Raw genomic sequence first — 27,701 nt, 5'->3', positions numbered from 1 at the left:
CACCCCCTATCCTGCCACTCTCCTTTGGGAGGGGGCAGTAGCCTAGTCCTGATTGGGCAGGGCTTCCCATCTTCAAGATGGCGAGAGCCCGGAGATGTGCTTCACCTCGCCTCCCCCACCTGAGGGGTCGGGTTGGCAGAGGCTGGCACATCCCCTGTCCTTACTTGGGGTTTCCGGCCAGTCTTCCTGCCAGAGTGGGGGTCAGAACCGGTGGGGGCCAGTTGCTGGGTACAGCAAATGGTCTGGAGAAGCTCACAAAGGCGGCATGCCTTTGAAGCTTCCCCCTGCCCATCCTGGGGGAGGAGACCTAGCACCTCGCCCAGGATGTGCATTGTTGCAGGCCCAGGAGAGCGGGGGCTCTCCACCCAGGGGTCCAGCAACATGTCTGCTGTGTGGCAGCCTCTCAGATAAGACGTGGATTGTAGGTTAGGTTTCAGGGGGCATCTCTAAGATGCCCTCTGCAGTGCTTTGTACATTAAATCCCACACTGGCATCCGTGTGGGTTTAATGTGCTGAGAAGTTTGATACCAAACTTCTCAGTCTTCAGTGTTGCCATTATGGTGCTGTGGAGTTCGTGTTTGACGAGCTCCCAGCACCATATACTCTTAAATGGCGGCACTGCACTTACACTGCCCAGGAATGGACCTGGGTACTTTAGGGGCACAGGGCTCATGCTCCTGTGCCCACACCACTGGCATAGGGCACCCAGCTAGAGGGGTGGATGATGTATGCCAGGGCAGTGTAGGTTGTGGGCATGGCACACAGGGATGTGTGCCATGTCGACTCTGTGTTTTGTCTTGTACCCAGACACTCAGCCTGCAAGGGCAGTGTGTTTGTGTTAGGGTACAGGGCCTCTAAGGGTGGCACAATAAGTGCTGCAGCCCTTAGAGGCCTTCCCTGGTGACAAGGCCCTGGGTACCTAGAGCATCATTTACCAGGGGCTGACATGTGGCCAGGGTTTGCCGTTTTGGGTTTTAGGGCAGGAACATAGGCCCTGAGCACCTGATTGGCAGGAGCCCAGGGCACACTCAGTCAAAGTACAGTCAGCAATTCAGCAAAAAGTGGGGGCATACCATGCAAGAAAGATGGCACTTTCTCACATCATGCAGTTGCTACTGCCCACCTAGTACTGAAATATGAAATAAGTTGCTCCAGAGTCATGTTGAACTCTGTCTGAAACCCCGTGTCCTATGGATTTGCAACACATGCATGTTCACATAAATTCGTATATTTGCTACAATCAACTACTGGAGTACTCCAGTGCACATTTCATTTTTCTTGGCTCCTTACACTTGTGTTTTGTCACCTCACCTTATTTATTAACTAGTCATTTCTATTCTTTACTCCTTTCTAATCTGTTCAAGCAGTCAAGAGGCTGGGTTAGAACTTGGCATATAAGTATGAACAATCAACACTTACCTTTCTAGTAGCTTATGTTTTACTAGTACTTTCTTGTCCTTCAAGCCCCACATCTCATCTTTATACATATGACCCAACTGTTACAAACCTGTTGTCTGTAGTTAATGTCAGAAGTAGTGACTTACATTTGAAAAGGAGCTAGTGTGATCAACGTTTGTACATTCATTCATTTTCTACTCAACGATATATACTTCTGATAAATTCCTGTTATGCCCAGCATAGCACGAAGGCCACATGTTCAAAATGGGAGAGATTAAAAATGTTGAATAACTACAGAAGTGAGTACATTGTTTCACTATGTCAATCGAAATGACAACCTGAGGTTTAAACCCGCTCATCTACATATACTTCTAGAAAAATTCTATTAGCATGCCTCTACAAAATCCCAGCACTCTGATTGGCAGTGCTTAATAGATATCCATATATTCCTGTGCAAAGTTAATCCAAGACTCCTTTAATAACTGAAAGGGTACTGGATTGACCTATTGCAACATCCTTTGATTCTTCATCTTTCTGATGTTTGCAGCACATATGCCTATTAGTACTTTCATACTTATCCTTTATTTAAGTTACTTAATGATTATGATTCTTCTCAAACTTTATAATCGTACATTCTTAACTGCCTTCAAAAACTCTAGTGTATTGAGCAATACATTCATCTTTAATACAACTTATGTCCCCTGTTTAAAAAAATAAATAAATAAAAGCTGTTGAGGGGCCAAATAATTATCTTTTTGTGAGAATAGAATGCCAAACAGTAATCATGTATTTGGGGTTTGAGAACATTTATAGCATCTTGCACATAGAGCATTTCGTTAGCAAGATCGAAGAGGAGTGCTCAGACAGGAAAATATTCAAAGAGGTTTGCCATTTCAGCCACCTCACAGTTCTGGTTTTGCCTGCTTCAAAACCACACATGGTAAATTAAGATATCCCTGCTAGGGCCACTTGTTTTGATCACAAATTATTCATTCTGAATACATGTAGGGTGTCAGGGCATTCACCCTTTTGTCCAAAGAAGGCTCATTACCGACTATTAACATTTGTGACCAAAGTAATGTTGATTGCATTGCCTGTCTTCATCACACTTGTCCTTTGTTTTTTTTTCTTGGTTGACAACCTCACTTTGGTGTACTTTGTGAATAAATGTTGTTGTCTAACTCTCTGCAAGGGTAGCTAGTCAAATCTCAACTTTGGTGCTCAACTATTATTCAATAAAGTGTTAGTGAGCGTTTTATAGACAAACTAACCCACATTCATTGTAATAGTCCCTAGGCACATCAGTACCTGCAGTTTTTGTCATAAGATACTTGTCAGAATGCCCCTCGTAGGCATGATTCGTGGGAGCCTTTTTAGGCACACCGGCATGCACCCTCATTCTGAATTTGCTGAGCCATTCCTTATCTTCCTGCGTGTGTCCAGTCAGCTACATGATGAAAAAAAGTCACAAATGCAATGTTGCAGTGTTTTTTTTTCTAGAACTTCATTCTTGACCTCACGGTGCTGTTAATATCGATTGAGTTGTCTGCAGCAAGTGGCTCAAAAAGACATGTCTTTATGCTTTGGTGCAAACACCTGTGGTTAGAGGTCTAGCTCATGGGCATTGGTCCTGCAATTCACACAAGTGGTAAGGTCAACCGGAATGGACATACCTTAGCATCAGAAATGTTAGAGTATTTTATGCTCTAAAATTGTATTTATGATAGCGTACAGGGAGCATGCTTTTATGACCATTTATTCAGGAACCAGATGTGAGTAAGTGCCCTCTTTCTGCATGGTTGCCTCCACTTTTTGCTGAGCTGCTGATGTACTTTGAGTGTGCCCTTGGGCCCTGCTATTTAGGTACACGGGGCCTATGTTCTTTCCCTAAAACTGCATTGAAGTCTAAACCCAATTGGCATCTCTGGCCACAGGTCAGCCCCTGGTAAATGGTACCACAGGTACCCAGGGCACTGTGAACAGAGGCTTCGAAGGGCTGCAGCCCTCTTTGTGCCACCCTTAGAGGTCCTGGACGTATGCACTCACACACTGCCTTTGCAGGCTGCGTGTTTTGGTGCAGAACAAAGTGAAGAGTCGACATGGTACGAATCTGTGTGCCATGCCTACAACCCACTGCCCTGGTATAGGTCAGTCACCCCTCTAGCTGGGTGCACTCTACCAGTGGTGAGGGTACAGGTGCATGAGCCCTGTACCCCTACAGTGTCTAAGTCCATTCATAGACATTGTAAGTACAGTGCTGCCATTAAGATTATATGGTGCTGGGAGTTTTTCATTACGAACTCCACAGCACCATAATGGTTACACTAAAAACGGAAGTTTGGTATCCAACTTCTCAGCACTTTAAACCCACTGATGCCAGTGTGGGATTTAATGAAAAATGCACACAGAGGGCCCCCTGAAAACTAACCTACCACTAGTGTCCAGGCTGAGTGTATGCTTTCAGCTGCCACCACCAGACCTGTTTCTGGTCGACTGCTGCTCTCTGGGGCCTGAAACAATGCACATCCTGGGACGAGGTGCCAAGCCTCCTCCCCCTGGATGGGCAGGGTTCACGAAGGGGAAGCTTCAAAGGCTTGCCGCCTTTTGTGAGCTTCCCCAGGCCACTTGCTGCTCTCAGCACATGGTCCCCACTGGTTCTGACCCCCACTTTGGGCAGGAGACCCGGCAGGAAAGGCAAGTGAGGAAGAGAGGTGTGCCTACTTCTGCCAATTCCACCCCTCGGTTGGGGGAGGCGAGGTGAAGCACAACTCTCAGTCCACGCCGTCTTGAAGATGGGGGGACTCAGCCAACCAGGGTCAGGCTTATGCCCCCCCCCCCTCCCACTGGAGGGTGGCTTAATAGGGGGTGTATCCACCCTAGGGAAGGGACCCATTGGTCCCTACCTTTTACCTACCTGTAACGCCCCTATATCTAGTATTTAGGGGCACTCCTGAACCTTGCTTCCTCAGACAAGAAAATCTACAAGAAGGACCGAACAGCTGTGCAGCAGCTAACAAGAGGAAGACTCCCACTGACTTGGCCCCAGCCCTGCCGGCCTGTCTCCACCTCGAACATGCTCCTGTGATATCACAGTGTGTCCTGCAGCCAGCAGCCTCGAAAACCCCGGAGGACCTGCCTGCCTTCAACCCCAAAGACTTTGTCTCCAGTGAACACCAGATTTGTTAATCTGCAACATCTGGCTCCTGCCGGACACCGCAAATCCGCCCCACTCTGCACCCGCCGTCCACAGCCCGAGCTCGAGTGGGCAAACACCACGAGGAGGTCCCCCTCCCCCCCGGCGATCCTGACCTGAGATCCGATGACCCCTGACCTACCTCAAGCCTCCAGCCAACGCCTGCAGCCTAAATCCAGAAGGTCTCCCCAACCGTGTCCAGGAGCTGGTAAGAAGATTGGACCCCAAAAGGCATCCCTGACCCTGATGCCCCATGGCCTTGGATGCCTAAACTGACTATGCCCAACCAACCCCTAACTTCCCAACTTACTTCTCGAAGTGGTGGTTGCACCCAGAAGACCTACGTCCCCTAGCCTGCAGTGCCTTTGCAAACCGGAGGTTCCCCATTGAAAACAGGGTGCCTGACGTCAAAACTGCACCCTTCTCCCGGCCGCCCTAGTGCCGCTGAGGGTGCACCTTTGGTGCTACTTTGTTTCCCCATTTGGCCTGAGCTAAAGTCCAGGAGCTTTGCTCCCACACCCAAGTGGCCTGCTAGCCAGCAGCCACCAACCGGAGGCCCCCTATCCAACAGTAGATAACATTGGGCCTCAGCACTCTACACCCGGCCGCCCTAGTGCCGCTGCGTGTAACTAGAGTACATCCTTGACCCTGGGGAACCCCTAAGTCTACCACCAGAACTTCAACTCCCTCTACCAAATACTTATCTCAAAACCGATAACACGATTTTCCTCCATAGGATAACATTGACTGTTATTCTTGGAAACGTTTCCAAGTGTGGAGTTTGAAAACCTTAAGAAATTCTTTATAATTGCACTAACAAAAACGATTTTACTTACCTGTTTGCAGGAAATGTCCCAGAGTAGTATCCAGATATACTACTCTGAGTAAGAAAAGTAATCTCAAAAGTAACTTACCTGTAATTTTACTGAAAAGCCTTTTCAAGTCTATGTACTGTATTTACCAAGTATTGCGTTTCTCTGAAACCATACTGCAAGTCAAAACAAAGTGCATATACAATTTCAATTCAAACACGTTTACAAACTGCATTACTACTGTAAATTATTTATTGCTTACCTGTGCCAGGCTTGCTTGGTTCTAGAAAATAAAATAACTAAAAGAATATTTTTCATACAAAAACAATTGGTATGAAGTTTAGTTTTTGAGGGTGTGTATTCATTTGCTGAGTGTGTGCAATAAATGCTTAACACTGTCCTCTGATACTGCCTTACTGCTCGACCACACTACCACAAATAGAGAGAGGTGCTATCTAACTTTACCTCTGCCTACCTTTGGGGTTCCACTGGACTCTGTGCACACTATACCTCATTTTGGTATAGTGTATACAAAGCCAGCTTCCTACACCAGACTTTTATGTTCGACAGTGGAGTAAAAAGATGAACATTTTATTCTATCTGAAAAAGTGACTTGTTAGGAGATGTCGTTTAAAAAAAAAAAATCATAATGTCTATTACCCGCTGTGTCCTGAGCACTGCTAACCAGCGATAAATAAGTTCATAAGCTAGCATAACTAAAATTACAGCAGGTTTAGGCAGGTTGTAATCGCTATCCAAAATTCTAGATCTTTAAAATGAGTTATAGAGAAGAAATTACTGAAGACTACTGCCAACTTTATTTTACAGATAAAAGGCGATAATTAGACATTTTGAATGCCCTTGTTCACTGACCACTCTTTTTTTATATTATAACAGTGGCCAGAATAATTTGACAAGGTTCCAGCCTGAATATGGACTTGTTTCTGATTATTATTGTGCTGTAGAGGGAAGTATACTTTTTCTAGCTCATTTCTTCGTTGAGTGCACTAATATTTTGATTTGTACTTGAACAAAGTCTATGAAAATCTTTATCTGAGGATATTTTTTCAGACTATACCAGGGCCCATGTTATACATTCTGCCCCAGGGGCGCAACTGGCGTGTGCACCCGCTTTGAACTCCCCCGGGGCACAATAGTATTACAGAAGAGGCTGCAGAGTCTTATGCATCCCCTTCTGTAATAGATAGCACTGGCACCCATGTTTCACCAGCGTTATCATGAGGTGTTCCCTCATTTGCATGGGGAGCTGGCCCCATGCAAATGAGGGAATCGCTTTGCCTCTGTGCTGTATTACCGACATGGGCACAGAGGCTGACATGCCTTTAAGAGGCGCACTGAAAGAGCGCCACAAAAAGGTGGCACACTTTTAATGCGACTCCTTGAGACTGCCCTCTGGGGAGGGGAGGGAGAGGGGATCCCATGACTGCCTGCACAGTGAAACACTGAGTAACTTTTAAGCAACTGCCCCATATGCCCCGTATTTCACTTGACTGCGCTACCCCCAGGGCAACGCGATTTGGCAGCTGCCCTGGGGGTAGCGCATTTATTATAATATGGCACATTTTCCTTGTTTGCACCGGGCACACCTTTTGAAAGGTGCGCTGCGGCACAAACAAGGAAAGTGTTCCATATCCGTAATATGGACCCAAGTAGTAAAATTAACTTGGAAAATATCTTTCATTTGTTTTACTCACCCACCCTCCTGTGAGATAATACTTAATAGACAGAGGGACTTGAATACTATTTTAACATGAATTGTGAAACAACCATTCAGATCATGTTTTATAACTTGTAACAAGAGAATAAGCTTTATTAGTTTACAGTGACTTACAGTTGATGTCAGTTGCATAATACACTGATGACTTACAATAGTCTTCATCCCTCACCTATGAACTGTATTAAGTGGTTTATAAATAGGGCTCACGATTTGATGGTATTTAAGTTTTTTGTATCCTTTCCTTATGTATTTATCCATATATGTATTTCTTTTCAACTTTATCTGTATTTATCCATATTTATTATGGGTTTTGTGAAAAAAGTAAAGCTGAAACTGGTATATTTACACTTTTATTTAACCAATAAATATGCAGTCATTCTTGAATGCCTGCTAGGTTTCAGTGATATGAACACCAGCAGAAGTAAATCAATGCACTTGTATGAAAATATGCTCATTTCAGTATCAACCTGCTGTTTAAGCCTTTTTACTAAAATGTAATTCTTTTTAACCCCATTTAAAAATAGACAAGAAAATAAATGGTTTTCTGTCTGTAGCTGTAAAAAATCAGTAAAATCAGAAAACAGTGAGCCTTATTTATAAAGTACTGCATAGGCAAATAGCTTTCATTTATATCTTGATTTCCTCTGTACTCTAAGAATCAACAGTAAGTCTTTGAAGAGAAAGCAGAAAGATTGAAGATGACCTTGCACTGTTGATATTGTATAGTTTTTACAGACTGACCTCTTAAGGCGTGGCTGTCTCTGTAAATATCTTTGTTTCACAAACTGTAAACATGAAAAATTATCCACTGTGTGATTTTTAGATATTTTATCTTTAATTTGACCATTTACTGAGTTTCATAGATTAGATCAAAATCTTATTAGGGTGGCACAAACATGACATTTTAGCCACTGGATAAATTGCTATACAATGTAGTTTTTCCCATTCCACCTCCACATAATTTTACTCTTAGGATTGAAGTTAATTTTGGACATACCAAAGCATGGCACCTTGGTAAAATAATGTAATGTTCTGTTTGGAACTGTACATTTGTGATATCATGAATGGAAAAGAGCCCTGGGAATAGTGTTTGTTGTAGGCTATTGATGATATGCATTTGGAAACCTCAAGGTTCTGTTTGTGATTACTCCTTGTCATGCCTCCTGGTAAACTGAAAGTGAGTTGGCCCGGCTCTGTTTGTCAGTTTAAGCAACTACATCTCATTGGGTCCACATTTTCAAACGAACTCCGAGCTCATGCTGTTCAAAGGGCGTTTGTGTCTGTTATATTGCTGATTGAGTAAAAGGTGTGGTAGGATGTCTTGATTTAAAAAAAATTAAAAAAAATTTCATGGACCAAATTCAGTTTTTAAAATAGTATAGAAGTAGCATGTGTTGGCCGTAGATACATAAGCTTAGCATACTCCTAGTGTTGGGTTTGGAGGTTGCAAGTTGTTTTTGTTCTAAGTCTTTCGAGTCATGAGGTATAATGGCTCCTCTTAAAGTCTGTTTTGCGCATGGTTTTCAGCTCCTTTGTTAGATAGTTTTTCTTCGCCATCCGGTTCGGATGTATTTTTCAGAGCTCTGGGATCGAAACTTCAATGTGGTCTCACTGACCCTTCGGTGACTATACACCACCCATCGACTCAAACACATACAAAACCAGCCGATTGCTGATTTTTGAAGTGAATGAAAAGATTCCCTTCTGCGTCAAGTGTTGCACGAAATACTCCGGACCAGATCACCATCGAGTCTGCAACCTCCGTCTCCAGACCATAAAGAAACATTGTGTGGAGCCTGCCAGGCCTTTCAGTCACAATAGTCTCTTCGACAGAAGAGTCAGTGAGCCTACACTATGATGCAGGCATGATGAGCGGAAGACGCCCCAAAATCTTCGGGAACCAACAGGCACACCCACAAGACAATCAGGAATCAAACCTGAGGCCTAGCGTGTCCGTGACGGAGATGTGGGACCCTTTTCTTCCTAGTAGCAGAGAGAGGTCAGATTCAGACCAAGGGGTGGAAGAAGCACAGCATATCTCCTCAACAGGGCACATGAGTACGATGGCGAAAGCCTCAGACACATACCCAGTTTAAACAAAGGTTCAAAGAGAGGCTTACGGAACTCCGGAGCAGACAATCGTCCTTCCATCCTAACAAGCCTCCAAGGCAACCAAAAAGACTAAGGCACAGACTCCTTCAAAGCCAATTTTGGAGCTGGCATCCAAAAAAACATGCATCAATGTCAAAGAAACCTTTGGAGCTGAGTGCAGGGCTTGAAAAGCATAGAACACTTTTGAAGCCTGTTGCTGCTGAAAACTCCCTTGGCACTGAAAATAGTCTGCATTGGAAACCCTGTTGGACTCCCACATGCCATCAGCCTCAAACGCCTTTGTTATCAAAGACTTTGTCGACGTCGAAAACTGTCAGCATCCAAAACACCTAAAGATGCAAAAACTTATTCAGGCCCCAAAATAAAGCTTGTGGAGCAGATTTTATCAAAACTTCAGGAACAACTTGATGCGAGGCAGAAGATTTTAGTCCTCAAATGAGATACAGGCAGCTACCACTCCCACCTACAAATATTTAGCCTAAGCGGAGAAGGAAGACATTTGAGGAGATTATGGTGCCTCACCCACACAAGCCCCCACGTAAAAAAACACAGGGACAAGGGTACTAGCCCCATTCACTTCCCAGAGGACCCTCCAATTCCTCTACCCACTTCCTTCAGTGCTACCTCTTTCTCTTTCTCCTGCTGTTGCTCTTCCTCTTCCAGCAATACCATCCACACCTTCTCCTTTACCAAGTTCCACATACCTCTCCCGTTGTATTCACCTACAGGGCTCACCCACTACCTCATTATTGGAGAACAGCACCACTGGGGAAAACATAGACCCATACTATATTCCTTATCTACCAGATCCACAGGGTGATCCTGATCTAGATGAAGCTTGAGAAACTATCATGTTGACATGATACAGACCCCAATCTATACTTCTCAAAACCTTCACCACTTTACAAACTACCCACATACAATGAGGCACTATGCAGGGCTGGAGAATATCACAAAGTTTTTATGTAGCAGATGAGGAGGTTTTCCGGGTAGGAACTCTGTCAAAAACACAAGGAGCCCTCAAGTTCTTACCCATGATAAAGGGCATGCTTAAGCCCACCATGTTGATTAAAAAAAAATAATAAAAAAAATACCAACCCTCACAACTTACCACACGCAGGTTATAGGCCACATCCCCTCTGCTCCACCCCCCCCCCCCCCCAACTTCAGCTAGAAAATAAACCAACTCTCAGGAGAAGCGATGCACTTCCTACCGTTAAAGGAGAGTAAAACATTTGATGCTGAAGGGAAACTGGTTGCGGTACAGGCAGCAAACCACCTTAGAATTGCCAATTCAATGGGACTCCTGTCAAGGTATAATCTGGCTCAATGGGACGAGATGCAGGTATTGTTAGATCATCTTCCTAATCCCTACAAGCAGAGGTGAATCAAACTAGTTGATGAAGGCAAAGTCATCTATAAAGCGACGATTCAGTGTGCATTAGATGCTGCAGACACCAGTGTTAGGGAGGTTAACAGCATTATGATGCGCAGCCATGTTGTCAGGTTTTAAGCCTGACATCCAGCAATATCTCTTAAATTTACCTTATGATGGAGATCACCTCTTTGGCCCTTAAGCAGACGAAATGTTAGAGAAAATTAAAAAAGACACAGATCCTGCCTTACAAACATACCAGCATGGTGTCCTTTTGTACAACTGCCACCTAAGCAGGTACCTTTCACAACCATCAAGGCACCTATCCACACCAAAGCACCAGAGGGTCCTATCACAGACGTCAATACAGAACCAATAACCGGGGAAGCGGTTGTGGATACAATACCAAGGGAGCCACTTCAATAAGCAATGGCTTTGTACCCCCCAGCACCACTTAATACCAGTAGGGGAACAGGTTAAAGGATTTCCACACTCAATAGGAACAAATAACATCAGATCTGTGGGCCCTTTCAATAATAAAAGATGGATATTGTCTAGAACTCCATCTCCACCCTGGGTACAACCAATCTCAAGATAACACTTACTCCTCCTCCAAGAGGAGGTTCAAGCTCTGCATCAAAAAGGAGCCATATAGCCAGCCCCAGAACAATACCAAGGATACAGGGTGAACTCATTCATTCCAAAGATGGAGGACGCCTTAAGGCCTATACTAGACCTCCGGCCTCGACAGGTACATCTTATCGGAGAACTTGTACATGTAACACTGCAAGAAGTGTTACTGCTTCTTCACCTAGGAGACTTCATGACCGACATAGACCTCAGAGACGCCTATTTCCACATACCAATACACCCAGCTCATTGGCGGTACCCTTGCTTTCAAGTAAGTGGCCAACATCAATTTAAAATATTGCCAATATCGCACCAAGAGTATTTACAAAATGTATTGCAGTGGTAGCTGCTCATGTGAGAAGAGTGGGCACGCATATTTTCTCCTATCTAGGCAGTTGAATGATGGCAAACAACAATGTATGTACGACACTCAAAAGCTAATCAATCTACTTCACAATATGGGCTTCACACTCTGTGTTACTAAATCTCACCTCCAACCCTTGCAAATTCAGGCATTCTTCAGGGCTACCCTAAACTCGATCACCGCAAGGGCAAGAATCTAGTCCTGAAAGAGTGCAAAAGATCAAATTTGCATTGCCTCTGTTCCAGCCACATCATCACGTTACGGTCAAAACTTTGATGCGCCTTGTAAGTATGAAGACATCCTGCATTTCCATAGTGCCACGTGCATGACCGCACATGCGCTTCCTGCAACAGTGTCTACAGTCTAAATGGTCGCACGCGGAGGGGCACCTACAAGATCTAGTGTTGATCGGTCCAATGACTCATCGCTTTCTGCAGTGGTGGAACAGCAATAATTGGTTGCAGGTTTGGCCCTTAAAGGTCCCAGTTCAGCAAGTGACATTGCCAGAGATGCATCCGTACACATGTGGGGAGTGCACATACAAGATCTCACAGTGCGTGGTCAATGGGCTCCATTGCAAACGTCTCTAAACATCAACCATCTAGAGCTTCTTGCGATTCAGTTAGTTTTCAAAGCTTTGCTACAACATCTTCTACACAAGGTTGTTCTAGTCCGTACGGACAACATAACTGCGATGTACTAGATAAACAAACAGGAAGGAGCAAAGTCCTTACATCTGTTTCGTTTAGCGCAGCACATCCTGGCATTGGGGCATACATCACAACATCCACCTCCTATCTGAATACCTACCAAGGGTGGACAACGACTTCGCAGGTACGCTCCGCAGAATGCAACAGGTACAAGAGTGGGGAATTGACACGGTTACTCCATTCATTCTTCCTACGATAATGAACCCCAGAGATGGATCTTTGCCACACAGAATGCTAACTGCGAAGCTTCGTCTCCAGGTTTCCCCATTCCCTGTCCAAGGGCAATGCCCTAGAGTTATTGGTCAAGGATTTTCGCCTAGGCTTTTCCTCTTCTCCCACTCATTCTTTACATGGTTAAAAAACTCAGGCAACCCTCTCTCAGACTGATTCTAATTGCCCCAACATAGGCACGACAAGCATGGTTCACAACTCTGCTGCAGCCAACAGTTGCGCCACATGAGAAGCTGCCAATCTGGCCACACCTATCTCTGGAGCAGCGTAGTTTCAGACACCACGACCAGTTCAACTTATCTATTTGGCTCCTGAAATCCTAGAGTTTGGATACCTAAATGTTCCACAAGAATATAATGACCATTCTTAAACAAGCCCGTAAGCCTACTACACAGGCATGCTGCACAACAAAATGGAAAAGATTTGTATACTATTGCGTAGCAAACCAAATTCTAACTGCTCTCACCTATAGTGCAAGATCTGGTTTGTTAACTACTCCACTTACAACAAGCGGGGCTAGCCTGCATTTCCATTTGGTTACACTTGGCAAAACTTGCTGCATCAATGTAAAACACAACATATATCTGTTTAAAATACCAGTCATCAAAGCTTTTATGAAAGGAGTTTGAAGAATGATCCATCCTCCATTCCACCAGCACCTGTCTGGAATCTCAGTATAGTCCTTACCAAACTTATAGGTTCTCCCTTTCAACTATAACCTTCATGTGATCTACAGTTTCTCCCTTGGAAAGTGGACTTTTTGGTAGCTATAACATCCCTCAGATGGATCTGTGAACTTCAGGCGCTCACTTTAGAAGATCTGTTTTTCCAAGTCTGTCCTGACAGATTACTACTAAGAACAAACCCCAAATTTCTCACTAAAGTAGGTTCTTCTTTTCATTTAAATCAGACCATTGAGCTCCCATGTTTTTTTTCCAAAACCAGACTTGGTAGCTGAGAGAGCACTACACACACTTGATGTTAAAAGAGTTGTAATGTATTACATCGAGAGGACAAAGCCCTTTCAAAAACCTCAGCAGCTTTTTGTGTTTTTGTCAAACCGTCTGAGGCTCTCCAATCTCCAAAGTAGGAATTTCAAAGTGAATAGTCGGATGTATACAAACTTGGCCAATGCCAAAGGAGTGTTACCTGGTACTCAGAGAGCTCATCCAACACGTAAAAAAGAGATCTCTGGCTTTTTATTCAGCAATATTCAATAGGAATCTATGGTGCAATCACATGGAATAACCCACATACATTCACCAACCATTATACTGTGTAGATGTTCTAGCTAACCAGCAAGCTAGAGTGTGTTACACTGTCTTACGAACACTTTATCACGCATCCCCATCGGCCATTAGCCAGCCACCTCTTTTTGGGAGCACTGCTTTACATTAGATGCTAAGCATATGTATCTACGGCCAACACATGCTACAAATGGAATGTTACTTACGCTATAAGCATCTATTCCTAGCATGTAGTGCTGTAGATTCATATGCACTCACCTCCTCCCTGGAAAATGACTTAACCAATTCTTCTATAATACATTTATTTTTCTAAAACATTACTTGCATGATCATCTTTACTATTTAATTTCCTGCTCCTATCCTAAGTTCACCTGATGAGTGAAAAACCATCTAATAAAGGAGCTGATGACCATGTGCAATACAGACTATAGGAGGTGTTGAAGATTATTTGTTTTTTATAATTCAAGTTTATTTTTATTTGCATAGTTACTGAAACCCCGGGCAGTACAATACAACATCCAATAAAACCATAAATACACAGTTTAAAAGGTAAGTGCTCTGGTATCATGAAATGATTGTAGCAGCTTTGCGAACCTAAATCAACTTAAATTAGGTGACCATAAAACGTTTTTTAAATTGAATAGCCAGTTTGTGAGCGTTTATCTGTTAATTGAAGATGCAGGAGTGTCAGATGGCAACCAGTCACTACACAGTAGTTCTGTGAGCAAAGGGCAGAGTGCATCGAAGTTTAAAAGAGCCACAATGTCTGCGAAGTGCCCAGATGAAGACTACTCATACCAATGGCCCTTCTCTCAAGTTCCCTTTAATATTTGGGGATCGTAGTCAAGGTACCAAACTTACTCGTTTTGTTATTTTCTTTTCCACCAGAGCAAGGTACTTTACAAGCCTACAGTGCCTTTGTGTGATCCCTCTTTGATTGAAGTGGGCCTTGAGCAGCTGAATCTTTTCCTCCAGAAACGCTTTGCAGACGCATAATAAATGCGGCAGACCTTCCATTCCTTTGCCGCATTAGTGGCAGGCAGTTGATGACCGCTCCCTCTGCCAAGGGGGGGGGAGATGCAGCACAGATGGATGTAGCCCCAAACGATATTTCAAAAATAGTTCTTGGTGGTTCTGGAATAGCCTAGACTAAAATATTTTTGGAGCGCACTTGTGCAGTAATGGTTTAATGTCACCCAGGCATGGTCTCTGTCTGAAAAGGTTGCCTTGATTTCCAATAGTTAAAAACTCCATACCATTTTTTAAAAAGCTGTGTGGATGATAGTGGCTTCCCAAAGCTGGGTCAACCTAGTTTTTGTGAGAGATTCCTTGAAACAGGCTCTGGTGGGCGATGCATCTCTGTGCTGCAGCTCCTGCCATAAATAGTAGTTTAAGGTATTGGAGACTGCCTTCCTGATCTTGTTGCAGCAGATTATAAATTCTTTGCCTGGGAAAAGACAGTTTTTGCAAGCTGAACTACAGCCTGATCCGTGCTGGCGAGGTATAGTTTGGAAGGCTGAATAGGATTCTGTATGCTTTACCTAAAGTGCTGTCCAGTATTTTAGCGTCTCTACCTTTCAGGAGTTCGCTGCCATAAGTTATGGTTGGTAATATTTTGTCTTGTTCTACCCAGAGGAGGGGGAGCAGTGTGGGCCCTGTTAGTTGTTTGATTTAAGGTTCTTTAATGTTACTGCCAGTGCCAGCCCTTTCCTTTTGATGTCCTCTTACTGATGTGCCAATAGGCCCTCATTATCGAAAACTACATTTGGGTATATGCATTCAGCTGTAGTCTGGATTATTGTGCTGCACAAATACCAGACTGGAGTCCTTTTTCTGTTGTTGTTTATCATTGTTCGTGTCTTGTCAAAATTGATGTTCAGACTATACTCATAGGAGTTTTCCTGCATTGTGTTGAGGAGGTGTTGCAGACCCACCTGAGTATTACTAACTAGGACCACATTGTCTATGTACAGAAAGGTAGACCGTGCCATGCCCCCTAGCCTAGGGGCATGGGAGTTGCAGGTGTTCAGTTCTTGCGTCAGGTCAGCCATAAAGAGGTTGAATAGCATGGGGGCGAGCACATACACCTGCTTCAGCTCTTTGCTTGTAGGTATTCATCTAGAGAGGTGTGTCCCGCACCCAATTTCACCTGCACCCACAAGTCCATGTGGAGCATTATGCGCAAGTCCAATAGAACTTGGGGAGTAGTCCTGCGGACCAGCTTGCTTCAGAGCCTACCAGTCTACACGGTCAAAGGCTGCCCTGAAGTCAATGAAACTGAGATGAAGGGGCAGCTTGGAGGCTTTCACCAAGTCGATGAAAAGCGACATAGCCAAGATGTTGGTTGTAGTGCCTGATGTTTTAGAAAGCCCTAACTGAATGTGCAGGATTATGGCTTTCTCAGATGCCCAAGAAGAAAGTTCCTCTAACAATGTCCATGCAAAGTATTTTGCCTCGTTCTCGATGAGGGCAACCAGACAGTTTTTTTCTGCCAAGGACTTGTCTCCACTTTTGTAAATTGGAGAGATTTGTTGAGCCTTTCCATGAAGCTCAGTTTGCCCAGAAATCTAATTTTGTCAAAAAAGTGCATCTAAAAATTCCGCCCCAAATTCTGCATTTTGTTTGAAGAGTGCCGTGGGAATGCCGTTGGGGCCCGGGACCCCTTCTCTCCTTCCTTTTGCAATTTGCCATCTAATTGAGTTAATCCAGGATGATTTTGAGGCATGCTGTGATCCATCAGCTGGTTGGGGTTAGGGTGATGGTCTGGCTCACTTTGAACGGATTTCTTTAGTGTTATCCTTTGGCATCTTTCCTTCTAGGCTGCCTGGGGTGTGCCATTTGCAACAGATTGGTGATTGAAATGATCCTCCATAAAGGCTGCCCAAGTTTTTTCAGAAATGTGAGAAACAACTCCCCCAAGGGATAGACACATCTCGTTGACCATCACCACCTTCAGTTCTCCCCCCCCCCCCCCCCCCCAATAAAGTGCACATTGTCATTTAGCTTAATATCTGAGAATAGCCTTGCACAGACCTTGTCTTCTTGTGACCTATTGGCAGCCCACTAGAGTATCTGAAGTGTAGTTTTTTGTTGTTGAAGGAATATTTGAAATTTAATGTCCTCAGGTTTATATCGCAGAGATCTTAAGGTGCTATTTATAGCCTTTTTGAGTTGCTTCAGTTGTTTCCATTGGGCACTTGGAATGCTCCTCACCTCACTGGGAGTTTGGTGGATCCTTATTTTTAGTTGTGTGGTGAATGTTTCTGCCAATCTACTGGCGAAGCATTCCCATCGGTCTGTAGCACAGTTTGTTGTTCCTGTTTGTGCTAAAGGAGTCACCATACCTTGTGACTCTAAAGACTTCTTCGAAGAAAAACAAATTGCATATATTCAATACTAGATGGCAGGAGTATGCTAAGCATATACATCTATGGCACTTCACGCTACAAATAGAATCGTAGAGGGTAAGTAACCTATTCCCTTCTTGTTACTTGGGTAACAGTTATTTCTTTAATAGCATCTTTTCTTTCATCTGTACTGTGGGTTTAACTAGTATTTTGTCTTCAGGTTGACTTATGACCATGACCCCCAGTGTCTTTCTTTTGTTGTTAATTAAACTGTTTAGTCAGGTTTTGTTCTCTAAGCCTTGGAGGTACACTGCCACATCTTCCTATTGTTCATTGGAAGAAATATTGCTTTTTAAAGCTCATAAATATGAGTGTATTTATATATGTGCATTATTATTTTGCAGGAAAGAGGATATCAAGGATCTGGAATCAGATAAGGAGGCTGCTATGGAGGCTGAAATCAAGGCTGCTCGGGAAAGGGCTATTGTTCCACTGGATGCTCGAATGAAACAGTTCAGAGATATGCTGCTTGAGAGAGGGGTTAGGAAACTATCTTTTATGATGTATTTGAACCTTTTCAAATGAACTTTATTTTGTCTTCCCTATACAGTGCATGCACGGTCTCTACGAGACCTCTTGTTTTCTGACAGTGGGCTTACAGGACGCCCATCGCTTACCATTGGTAGCCTCCATTGTCACTCATGTGCATCCTTCTTATTGGTCAGATGCAGTAGACTTCCTTCTGCTTCGTTTCTGTTCCCTGGAGCATGGGTGCATTACTTGTGTCCTTCTACTGCTCATTCTTTGTGTCTACCTTTTTCTTTATGTTGAAGCTTTCAACCCGAATAGTGTTTTACCTATTGCCATGGTTTATTTCTGATCTTTGTGTCCTCACGTATGTGTTGCTTGACCCCCTTCCCATGTCCATGTTGCTAGACTCTTCCCACCCTCCCGCCTCTGTGTTGCTTGATTTTCCCCCCCCCCCCCACCCACCCATTCTCTTACCTCTGTGTCTTTTGTCCCTCCTGCCTGCCGTCCCTCCTCGGTGTTGCTTGATCCCCCGCCTTGATATTGCTTGACCCGCCCGCCCACCTCTGTTGCTTGATCCCCCCCCACCCACCTCTGTGTTGCTTGATCCCCCCCCCACCCACCTCTGTGTTGCTTGATCCCCCCCACCCACCTCTATGTTGCTTGATCCCCCCCCACCCACTTCTGTGTTGCTTGATCCCCCCCCACCCGCCCACCTATGTGTTGCTTGGATCCCCCCCCACCCACCCACCTATGTGTTGCTTGAGTCCCCCCCCACCCGCCCACCTATGTGTTGCTTGAGTCCCCCCACCCGCCCACCTATGTGTTGCTTGAGTCCCCCCACCCGCCCACCTATGTGTTGCTTGAGTCCCCCCACCCGCCCACCTATGTGTTGCTTGAGTCCCCCCCACCCGCCCACCTATGTGTTGCTTGAGTCCCCCCCCACCCGCCCACCTATGTGTTGCTTGAGTCCCCCCCACCCGCCCACCTATGTGTTGCTTGAGTCCCCCCCACCCGCCCACCTATGTGTTGCTTGAGTCCCCCCCCCACCCGCCCACCTATGTGTTGCTTGAGTCCCCCCCCACCCGCCCACCTATGTGTTGCTTGAGTCCCCCCCACCCGCCCACCTATGTGTTGCTTGAGTCCCCGCCCACCTCTGTGTTGCTTGAGTCCCCCCCACCCACCTCTGTGTTGCTTGAGTCCCCCCCCCACCCGCCCACCTCTGTGTTGCTTGAGTCCCCCCCCCACCCGCCCACCTCTGTGTTGCTTGAGTCCCCCCCCCACCCGCCCACCTCTGTGTTGCTTGAGTCCCCCCCACCCGCTCACCTCTGTGTTGCTTGATCCCGCCCACCTCTGTGTTGCTTGATTCCCCCCACCCGCCCACCTCTGTTGCTTGATACCCCCCACCCGCCCACCTCTCTGTTGCTTGATACCCCCCACCCGCCCACCTCTGTGTTGCTTGATACCCCCCACCCGCCCACCTCTGTGTTGCTTGATCCCCCCCACCCGCCCACCTCTGTGTTGCTTGATCCCGCCCACCCGCCCACCTCTGTGTTGCTTGATCCCGCCCACCTCTGTGTTGCTTGATCCCCCCCACCCGCCCACCTCTGTGTTGCTTGATCCCCCCACCCGCCCACCTCTGTGTTGCTTGATCCCCCCCACCCGCCCACCTCTGTGTTGCTTGATCCCCCCCACCCGCCCACCTCTGTGTTGCTTGATCCCCCCCCACCCGCCCACCTCTGTGTTGCTTGATCCCGCCCACCTCTGTGTTGCTTGATCCCCCCCACCCGCCCACCTCTGTGTTGCTTGATCCCCCCCCACCCGCCCACCTCTGTGTTGCTTGATCCCCCCCACCCGCCCACCTCTGTGTTGCTTGATCCCCCCCACCCGCCCAACTCTGTGTTGCTTGATCCCCCCCCACCCGCCCACCTCTGTGTTGCTTGATCCCCCCCCACCCGCCCACCTCTGTGTTGCTTGATCCCCCCCACCCGCCCACCTCTGTGTTGCTTGATCCCCCCCACCCGCCCACCTCTGTGTTGCTTGATCCCCCCACCCGCCCACCTCTGTGTTGCTTGATCCCCCCACCCGCCCACCTCTGTGTTGCTTGATCCCCCCCAACCGCCCACCTGTGTTGCTTGATCCCGCCCACCTCTGTGTTGCTTGATCCCCCCCACCGCCCACCTCTGTGTTGCTTGATCCCCCCACCCGCCCACCTGTGTTGCTTGATCCCCCCCCACCCGCCCACCTCTGTGTTGCTTGATCCCCCCCACCCGCCCACCTCTGTGTTGCTTGATCCCCCCCCACCCGCCCACCTCTGTGTTGCTTGATCCCCCCCACCCGCCCACCTCTGTGTTGCTTGATCCCCCCCCACCCGCCCACCTCTGTGTTGCTTGATCCCCCCCCACCCGCCCACCTCTGTGTTGCTTGATCCCCCCCCACCCGCCCACCTCTGTGTTGCTTGATCCCCCCCCACCCGCCCACCTCTGTGTTGCTTGATCCCCCCCACCCGCCTACCTCTGTGTTGCTTGATCCCCCCCACTCGCCCACCTCTGTGTTGCTTGATCCCCCCCACCCGCCCACCTCTGTGTTGCTTGATCCCCCCCACCCGCCCACCTCTGTGTTGCTTGATCCCCCCACCTGCCCACCTCTGTGTTGCTTGATCCCCCCACCCGCCCACCTCTGTGTTGCTTGATCCCCCCCAACCGCCCACCTGTGTTGCTTGATCCCGCCCACCTCTGTGTTGCTTGATCCCCCCCACCGCCCACCTCTGTGTTGCTTGATCCCCCCACCCGCCCACCTGTGTTGCTTGATCCCCCCCCCACCCGCCCACCTGTGTTGCTTGATCCCCCCCACCTGCCCACCTCTGTGTTGCTTGATCCCCCCCACCTGCCCACCTCTGTGTTGCTTGATCCCCCCCACCCGCCCACCTCTGTGTTGCTTGATCCCCCCCACCCGCCCACCTCTGTGTTGCTTGATCCCCCCCACCCGCCCACCTCTGTGTTGCTTGATCCCCCCCACCCGCCCACCTCTGTGTTGCTTGATCCCCCCCACCCGCCCACCTCTGTGTTGCTTGATCCCCCCCCACCCGCCCACCTCTGTGTTGCTTGATCCCCCCCCACCCGCCCACCTCTGTGTTGCTTGATCCCCCCCCACCCGCCCACCTCTGTGTTGCTTGATCCCCCCCACCCGCCTACCTCTGTGTTGCTTGATCCCCCCCACCCGCCCACCTCTGTGTTGCTTGATCCCCCCCACCCGCCCACCTCTGTGTTGCTTGATCCCCCCCACCCGCCCACCTCTGTGTTGCTTGATCCCCCCACCTGCCCACCTCTGTGTTGCTTGATCCCCCCACCTGCCCACCTCTGTGTTGCTTGATCCCCCCCACCCGCCCGCCTCTGTGTTGCTTGATCCCCCCCACCCGCCCACCTCTGTGTTGCTTGATCCCCCCCACCCGCCCACCTCTGTGTTGCTTGATCCCGCCCACCTCTGTGTTGCTTGATCCCCCCCACCGCCCACCTGTGTGTTGCTTGATCCCCCCACCCGCCCACCTGTGTGTTGCTTGATCCCCCCACCCGCCCACCTGTGTTGCTTGATCCCCCCCACCCGCCCACCTGTGTTGCTTGATCCCCCCAACCCTCCCACCTCTGTGTTGCTTGATCCCCCCCACCCGCCCACATGTGTTGCTTGATCCCCCCCACCCGCCCACCTGTGTTGCTTGATCCCCCCACCCGCCCGCCTGTGTTGCTTGATCCCCCCCACCCGCCCTCCCGTGTTGCTTGATCCCCCCCCACCCGCCCTCCCGTGTTGCTTGATCCCCCCCCACCCGCCCTCCCGTGTTGCTTGATCCCCCCCACCCGCCCTCCCGTGTTGCTTGATCCCCCCCACCCGCCCTCCCGTGTTGCTTGATCCCCCCCCACCCGCCCTCCCGTGTTGCTTGATCCCCCCCACCCGCCCTCCCGTGTTGCTTGATCCCCCCCACCCGCCCTCCCGTGTTGCTTGATCCCCCCCACCCGCCCTCCCGTGTTGCTTGATCCCCCCCACCCGCCCTCCCGTGTTGCTTGATCCCCCCCACCCGCCCTCCCGTGTTGCTTGATCCCCCCCACCCGCCCTCCCGTGTTGCTTGATCCCCCCCACCCGCCCTCCTGTGTTGCTTGATCCCCCCCACCCGCCCTCCCGTGTTGCTTGATCCCCCCCCACCCGCCCTCCCGTGTTGCTTGATCCCCCCCCACCCGCCCTCCCGTGTTGCTTGATCCCCCCCCACCCGCCCTCCCGTGTTGCTTGATCCCCCCCCACCCGCCCTCCCGTGTTGCTTGATCCCCCCCCACCCGCCCTCCCGTGTTGCTTGATCCCCCCCACCCGCCCTCCCGTGTTGCTTGATCCCCCCCACCCGCCCTCCCGTGTTGCTTGATCCCCCCCCCACCCGCCCTCCCGTGTTGCTTGATCCCCCCCCACCCGCCCTCCCGTGTTGCTTGATCCCCCCACCCGCCCTCCCGCCTGTGTTGCTTGATCCCCCCACCCGCCCTCCCGCCTGTGTTGCTTGATCCCCCCACCCGCCCTCCCGCCTGTGTTGCTTTATCCGTCCCCCACACGCCCTCCCGCCTGTGTTGCTTGATCCCCCCCCACCCGCCCGCCTGTGTTGCTTGATCCCCCCCCCACCCGCCCGCCTGTGTTGCTTGATCCCCCCCCACCCGCCCTCCCGTGTTGCTTGATCCCCCCCCACCCGCCCTCCCGTGTTGCTTGATCCCCCCCCACCCGCCCTCCCGTGTTGCTTGATCCCCCCCACCCGCCCTCCCGTGTTGCTTGATCCCCCCCCACCCGCCCTCCCGTGTTGCTTGATCCCCCCCCACCCGCCCTCCCGTGTTGCTTGATCCCCCCCCACCCGCCCTCCCGTGTTGCTTGATCCCCCCCCCACCCGCCCTCCCGTGTTGCTTGATCCCCCCCCACCCGCCCTCCCGTGTTGCTTGATCCCCCCACCCGCCCTCCCGTGTTGCTTGATCCCCCCCACCCGCCCTCCCGTGTTGCTTGATCCCCCCCACCCGCCCTCCCGTGTTGCTTGATCCCCCCCACCCGCCCTCCCGTGTTGCTTGATCCCCCCCCACCCGCCCTCCCGTGTTGCTTGATCCCCCCCCACCCGCCCTCCCGTGTTGCTTGATCCCCCCCCACCCGCCCTCCCGTGTTGCTTGATCCCCCCCCACCCGCCCTCCCGTGTTGCTTGATCCCCCCCCACCCGCCCTCCCGTGTTGCTTGATCCCCCCCCACCCGCCCTCCCGTGTTGCTTGATCCCCCCCCACCCGCCCTCCCGTGTTGCTTGATCCCCCCCCACCCGCCCTCCCGTGTTGCTTGATCCCCCCCCACCCGCCCTCCCGTGTTGCTTGATCCCCCCCACCCGCCCTCCCGTGTTGCTTGATCCCCCCCCACCCGCCCTCCCGTGTTGCTTGATCCCCCCCCACCCGCCCTCCCGTGTTGCTTGATCCCCCCCACCCGCCCTCCCGTGTTGCTTGATCCCCCCCCACCCGCCCTCCCGTGTTGCTTGATCCCCCCACCCGCCCTCCCGCCTGTGTTGCTTGATCCCCCCCACCCGCCCTCCCGCCTGTGTTGCTTGATCCCCCCCACCCGCCCTCCCGCCTGTGTTGCTTGATCCCCCCCACCCGCCCTCCCGCCTGTGTTGCTTGATCCCCCCACCCGCCCTCCCGCCTGTGTTGCTTGATCCCCCCACCCGCCCTCCCGCCTGTGTTGCTTGATCCCCCCCACCCGCCCTCCCGCCTGTGTTGCTTGATCCCCCCCACCCGCCCTCCCGCCTGTGTTGCTTGATCCCCCCCACCCGCCCTCCTGCCTGTGTTGCTTGATCCCCCCCCACCCGCCCTCCCGCCTGTGTTGCTTGATCCCCCCCACCCTCCCGCCTGTGTTGCTTGATCCCCCCCCACCCGCCCTCCCGCCTGTGTTGCTTGATCCCCCCCACCCGCCCTCCCGCCTGTGTTGCTTGATCCCCCCCACCCGCCCTCCCGCCTGTGTTGCTTGATCCCCCCCCCCACCCGCCCGCCTGTGTTGCTTGATCCCCCCCACCCGCCCGCCTGTGTTGCTTGATCCCCCCCACCTGCCCGCCTGTGTTGCTTGATCCCCCCCCACCCGCCCTCCCGCCCGTGTTGCTTGATCCCCCCCCCCACCCGCCCTCCAGCCCGTGTTGCTTGATCCCACCCGCCCACCCGCCCGTGTTGCTTGATCCCACCCGCCCACCCGCCCGTGTTGCTTGATCCCCCCCCACCCGCCTGTGTTGCTTGATCCCCCCCCCACCCGCCCGCCTGTGTTGCTTGATCCCCCCCCCCCCCACCCGCCCGCCTGTGTTGCTTGATCCCCCCCCCCCCACCCGCCCGCCTGTGTTGCTTGATCCCCCCCACCCGCCCCTCCCGCCTGTGTTGCTTGATCCCCCCCACCCGCCCCTCCCGCCTGTGTTGCTTGATCCCCCCCACCCGCCCCTCCCGCCTGTGTTGCTTGATCCCCCCCACCCGCCCCTCCCGCCTGTGTTGCTTTATCCGTCCCCCACACGCCCCTCCCGCCTGTGTTGCTTTATCCGTCCCCCACACGCCCTCCCGCCTGTGTTGCTTGATCCCCCCACCCGCCCGCCTGTGTTGCTTGATCCCCCCCCACCCGCCCACCTGTTGCTTGATCCCCCCCACCCGCCCGTGTTGCTTGATCCCCCACCCGCCCGCCTGTGTTGCTTGATCCCCCCCACCTGCCCTCCCGCCTGTGTTGCTTGATCCTCCCCACCCGCCCTCCCGCCTGTGTTGCTTGATTTCCCCCGCCCTCCCCCATGTGGTGCTTGACATGCCCACCCTCCCACCTCGGTGTTGCTTGACATGCCCGCCCTCCCGCCTCGGTGTTGCTTGACCCCCCTGGCCAGCCCTCCAGCCTCTGTGTTGCTTTACCCTCCCTCACCCGTCACTGTTGCTGGACCCTCCCCGTCCTTGTTACTTGACCCTGCGCCGTCCACTTGACCCTCCACCATCCTGCAATTGTGTTGCTTGACCCCTGCCACGTCACTCTTGATCAACCCACCATCATCCATGTTGCTGGACCCACCATCCACCCCCTTGTTTGACTCCACCCTCCCACCTTTCCTTCTGTTGTCAATTTTGTAACTCTCCCCTGGCTCCTCCCACCCTCCATTGTACATCATCTTTCCGCAAGCCTATTCCTTCCTTCCCCTATTGTAAGTGAAGGCCCTCAGCTCAGTCTCCCTCCCTTTTTGTTGCCTTCGGCCTGCTCTCTCTGTGCAACCTCCCACCATGTAGTAAACAAAAAATCCCTATAATGCAGCCAGCGCTGACCACATCAGTGTTTTGATCCCACACCCTTCATTATCGTTGTTCCCTGACCCACACATCCTTCCTCCATGTTGCCTCCCATCCTGCTAGAAATTTTTAAAAAAATGCTATGACTTGGCCAGTGCTGGCAGAGTCCAGCACCTATTTGTTTCCTTTCAGCCATGCTGCATGGCAGCCTTGCTGTTGTGCAATATGGTTAAGACTTTGACCAAGCCAATAGCTTTCTTGTAAGCAAGACCTATTGGCTTTGCCTGTGCTTGTTAAATGTGTATTGTTGTTTGGGAGGGGAAGAATCCTACTAGGTTACTGATTCTTCAGCTCAAAAATGGTTTTTAAGTTTTCTCCTTTCAGTGTGTCGAACATTCCAAGGACTTTACTTTTCACCCTATGTTCTTCTAAAGTGGCTTTGCAAGGCATCCATTGTTCTTATCTTGTTTGAAGTGTAAGAAATTGTATTCATAATAGATTTCAACAGAGCTAGATGTTTAGGCTTTGAATATGTAGAGGTCTGCTTAGTATTCAACAAGATTTTCTTTCAAAAAAATAATCAGAGTAAATCAAACCATTTTGAAAGGCATCAGAGAAGTAGAAGCAAAAACTTCAAGGCTTTCCTCTGTGATGGATTCTAAATGTCACTCAGTAGTGGTAGTTTTAATGACTAATTAGGTGTGTGTGACTTCTGTGTAATTATCCGAGGGTTTGCAGGACCAATTAATGTGCCAGGCTGCCATGCTAACCACCCGCTGCTTGTCATCTATTAGTGATGGGAAGTTCAGCGTTGGTTTCAGAGAAGTCCTCTTTTTAACTGATATTCTATAATTTGTAAGTCTGCATTATGTAGCCTTTGTAACATTTGTGAAATTCAATATTCCTAAAGACATTTTTAATGGTTGTATAAATTCCTATTTTAAAGGTATCTGCTTTTTCAACTTGGGAAAAGGAGCTGCACAAGATAGTTTTTGATCCCCGTTACTTGCTGCTGAATCCTAAGGAAAGAAAACAGGTATGAGAAAGTATTGGGTCTTTTGAATTTGTGGTGTTTGTGCATCTTTTGCCCCCACTGATGTTGTTCATTTAATATTGTAGCACATCATGTGCTGTAATCTACTTTCCCTTTGTGATGTGCACATATACATTAGACACATATGTGTGTGTGTATTTATTTCCTCAAGAAATCTACTCACTATGGCGAGTCAGATGTTATCAGGGCGAGCTATCTTTAGGGTGCTACTGGCCCGGTCTGACTAGACTCCAGCTGACAAAGAACAGGTGTTCTTTTAATTCAGATAGTGAGAGTAATAATGATGCCTTTAAATCTTGTTACATTTACTGTGTGTTCTAAGACTGAGGTCAGATGTCAGCTTATGTCTTCTTACAAATTTCTCCTTAATTTATCCTGCGATCGTGTTTACAGAATCCTCTAACTTTGCAGTCAGAGGAAAAAAAAAGTAAAATGAACTGCCTAACAATCATGCTGTGTGAAATGAAAGGCTATAGGATGTCGTTTTTTTAACCCATTTAAATAGCTTGTAAATTAATTGTACAAATTATTTTCAAATATATTTCAATAGTTGGTAGACCACTTTTTTTAAAGTCAACTCCTACCAAACAGTGCAGCTGTCTGATTTGCTAAAGACATCTTTGACAACATTCATAAAGCTTCCCGGGAATGTGTTACTCATGTTGCTTAGTATTGGCTTTGTGGTTGTAGCACATATTTTCTGGCTTTCTATTTGGTGGCTTTGTTTTAGGCTGTCCTGGGTGGTTTCTTCCCTCCTATGGAGCAAAGCCTTTTCACGCCATCTCCCCTTGTTGCATTCTTCTACGAGTGCTTCTTTCTATAAACAAGCCTGTAAATCTTGTTCTCTTGTTTTAATTCTGAAGTGTGATGGAATCAAATATGATAACAGAATTGAAACCAATCAGAACACTTTACCTGATGATGTACAAGATGATAAATTTTTGATGAGACCCTATTTCCCCATTATCATTTCTGCGCTATATAGTTTTATCTGATGGAGACATCTAGCAGGAGATTCCTTACCTTTGAATCATCCCCAGGCTCCAGACTGGATCCGGAAACTTTTCTACAGCAGTATCTCTGCGCATCGGTAGAGGGCGTTGAGTGCCTCCGTAATGACGTCTTCCACCAGATGAGACGTTGACAGAGTCCATATAAGCCCTCACCTGAGGTGCTGACGTCAGTTTTTTCCTTTCCACGTGGACCGGGAGAACTGTACCTCTGGACAATATTGGCCTACCTCGTCGTTGGCGACGAAAGTGTGTTGCTTTCTGGATATCTTTGGGGTACTGTGAACTAAGATGTCGATCCCTGTACTCTCATCCTATTTGCATGTGGTGTCTGGGAGTGCTCTCCGACTCCGAACGGTACAGCTCATGTCTTCAGGTTCGGTTTTCGCGGTTGAATGAGCGCCGCTTGACACTGTTAGCAGCGTGGCAGTCGAGGGCTCCTTCTCATTCACACTCCTCTTCTCCCTTCAAGGACCGATCGAGGGTCAGCTCCCGAAGTCCTTCGTCCTCGCTGTCTGTTAAGTCACGCTGTAAGCTGTCGGTGCCACGGCCTTCCCAGACTTTACTGCATACATGCAGTGTCCCTGACACTCCTGTTCCTCCAGTGTCGGAGCGAGAATCTGTCCTGCACCTTTCAGTGTTTTCAGTGCTGAGGCGACTCTTGCT

The 27,701-nt window shown here is 49.5% G+C and overlaps 1 protein-coding gene across 2 annotated transcripts in view; it reads left to right on the top strand.

Annotated features, from left to right (window-relative positions):
• Positions 1-27,701, top strand: part of TCERG1 (transcription elongation regulator 1) — a 698,295-nt gene that overhangs the window by 395,155 nt on the left and 275,439 nt on the right. For both annotated transcript variants that reach the window (XM_085618107.1, XM_085618106.1), the window contains exons 12-13: positions 17,562-17,697; positions 25,918-26,007. In XM_085618107.1, coding sequence (XP_085474233.1) covers positions 17,562-17,697; positions 25,918-26,007 — 226 coding nt within the window. The remainder of the gene's footprint in view (positions 1-17,561; positions 17,698-25,917; positions 26,008-27,701) is intronic.

Source organism: Triturus cristatus, chromosome 7 (genome assembly GCF_964204655.1).
Source record: "Triturus cristatus chromosome 7, aTriCri1.1, whole genome shotgun sequence".
Lineage (NCBI taxonomy): Eukaryota > Metazoa > Chordata > Amphibia > Caudata > Salamandridae > Triturus > Triturus cristatus.
The sequence above is the reverse complement of the archived record's forward strand: the minus strand, read 5'-3'. Positions and strand labels throughout refer to the sequence as shown.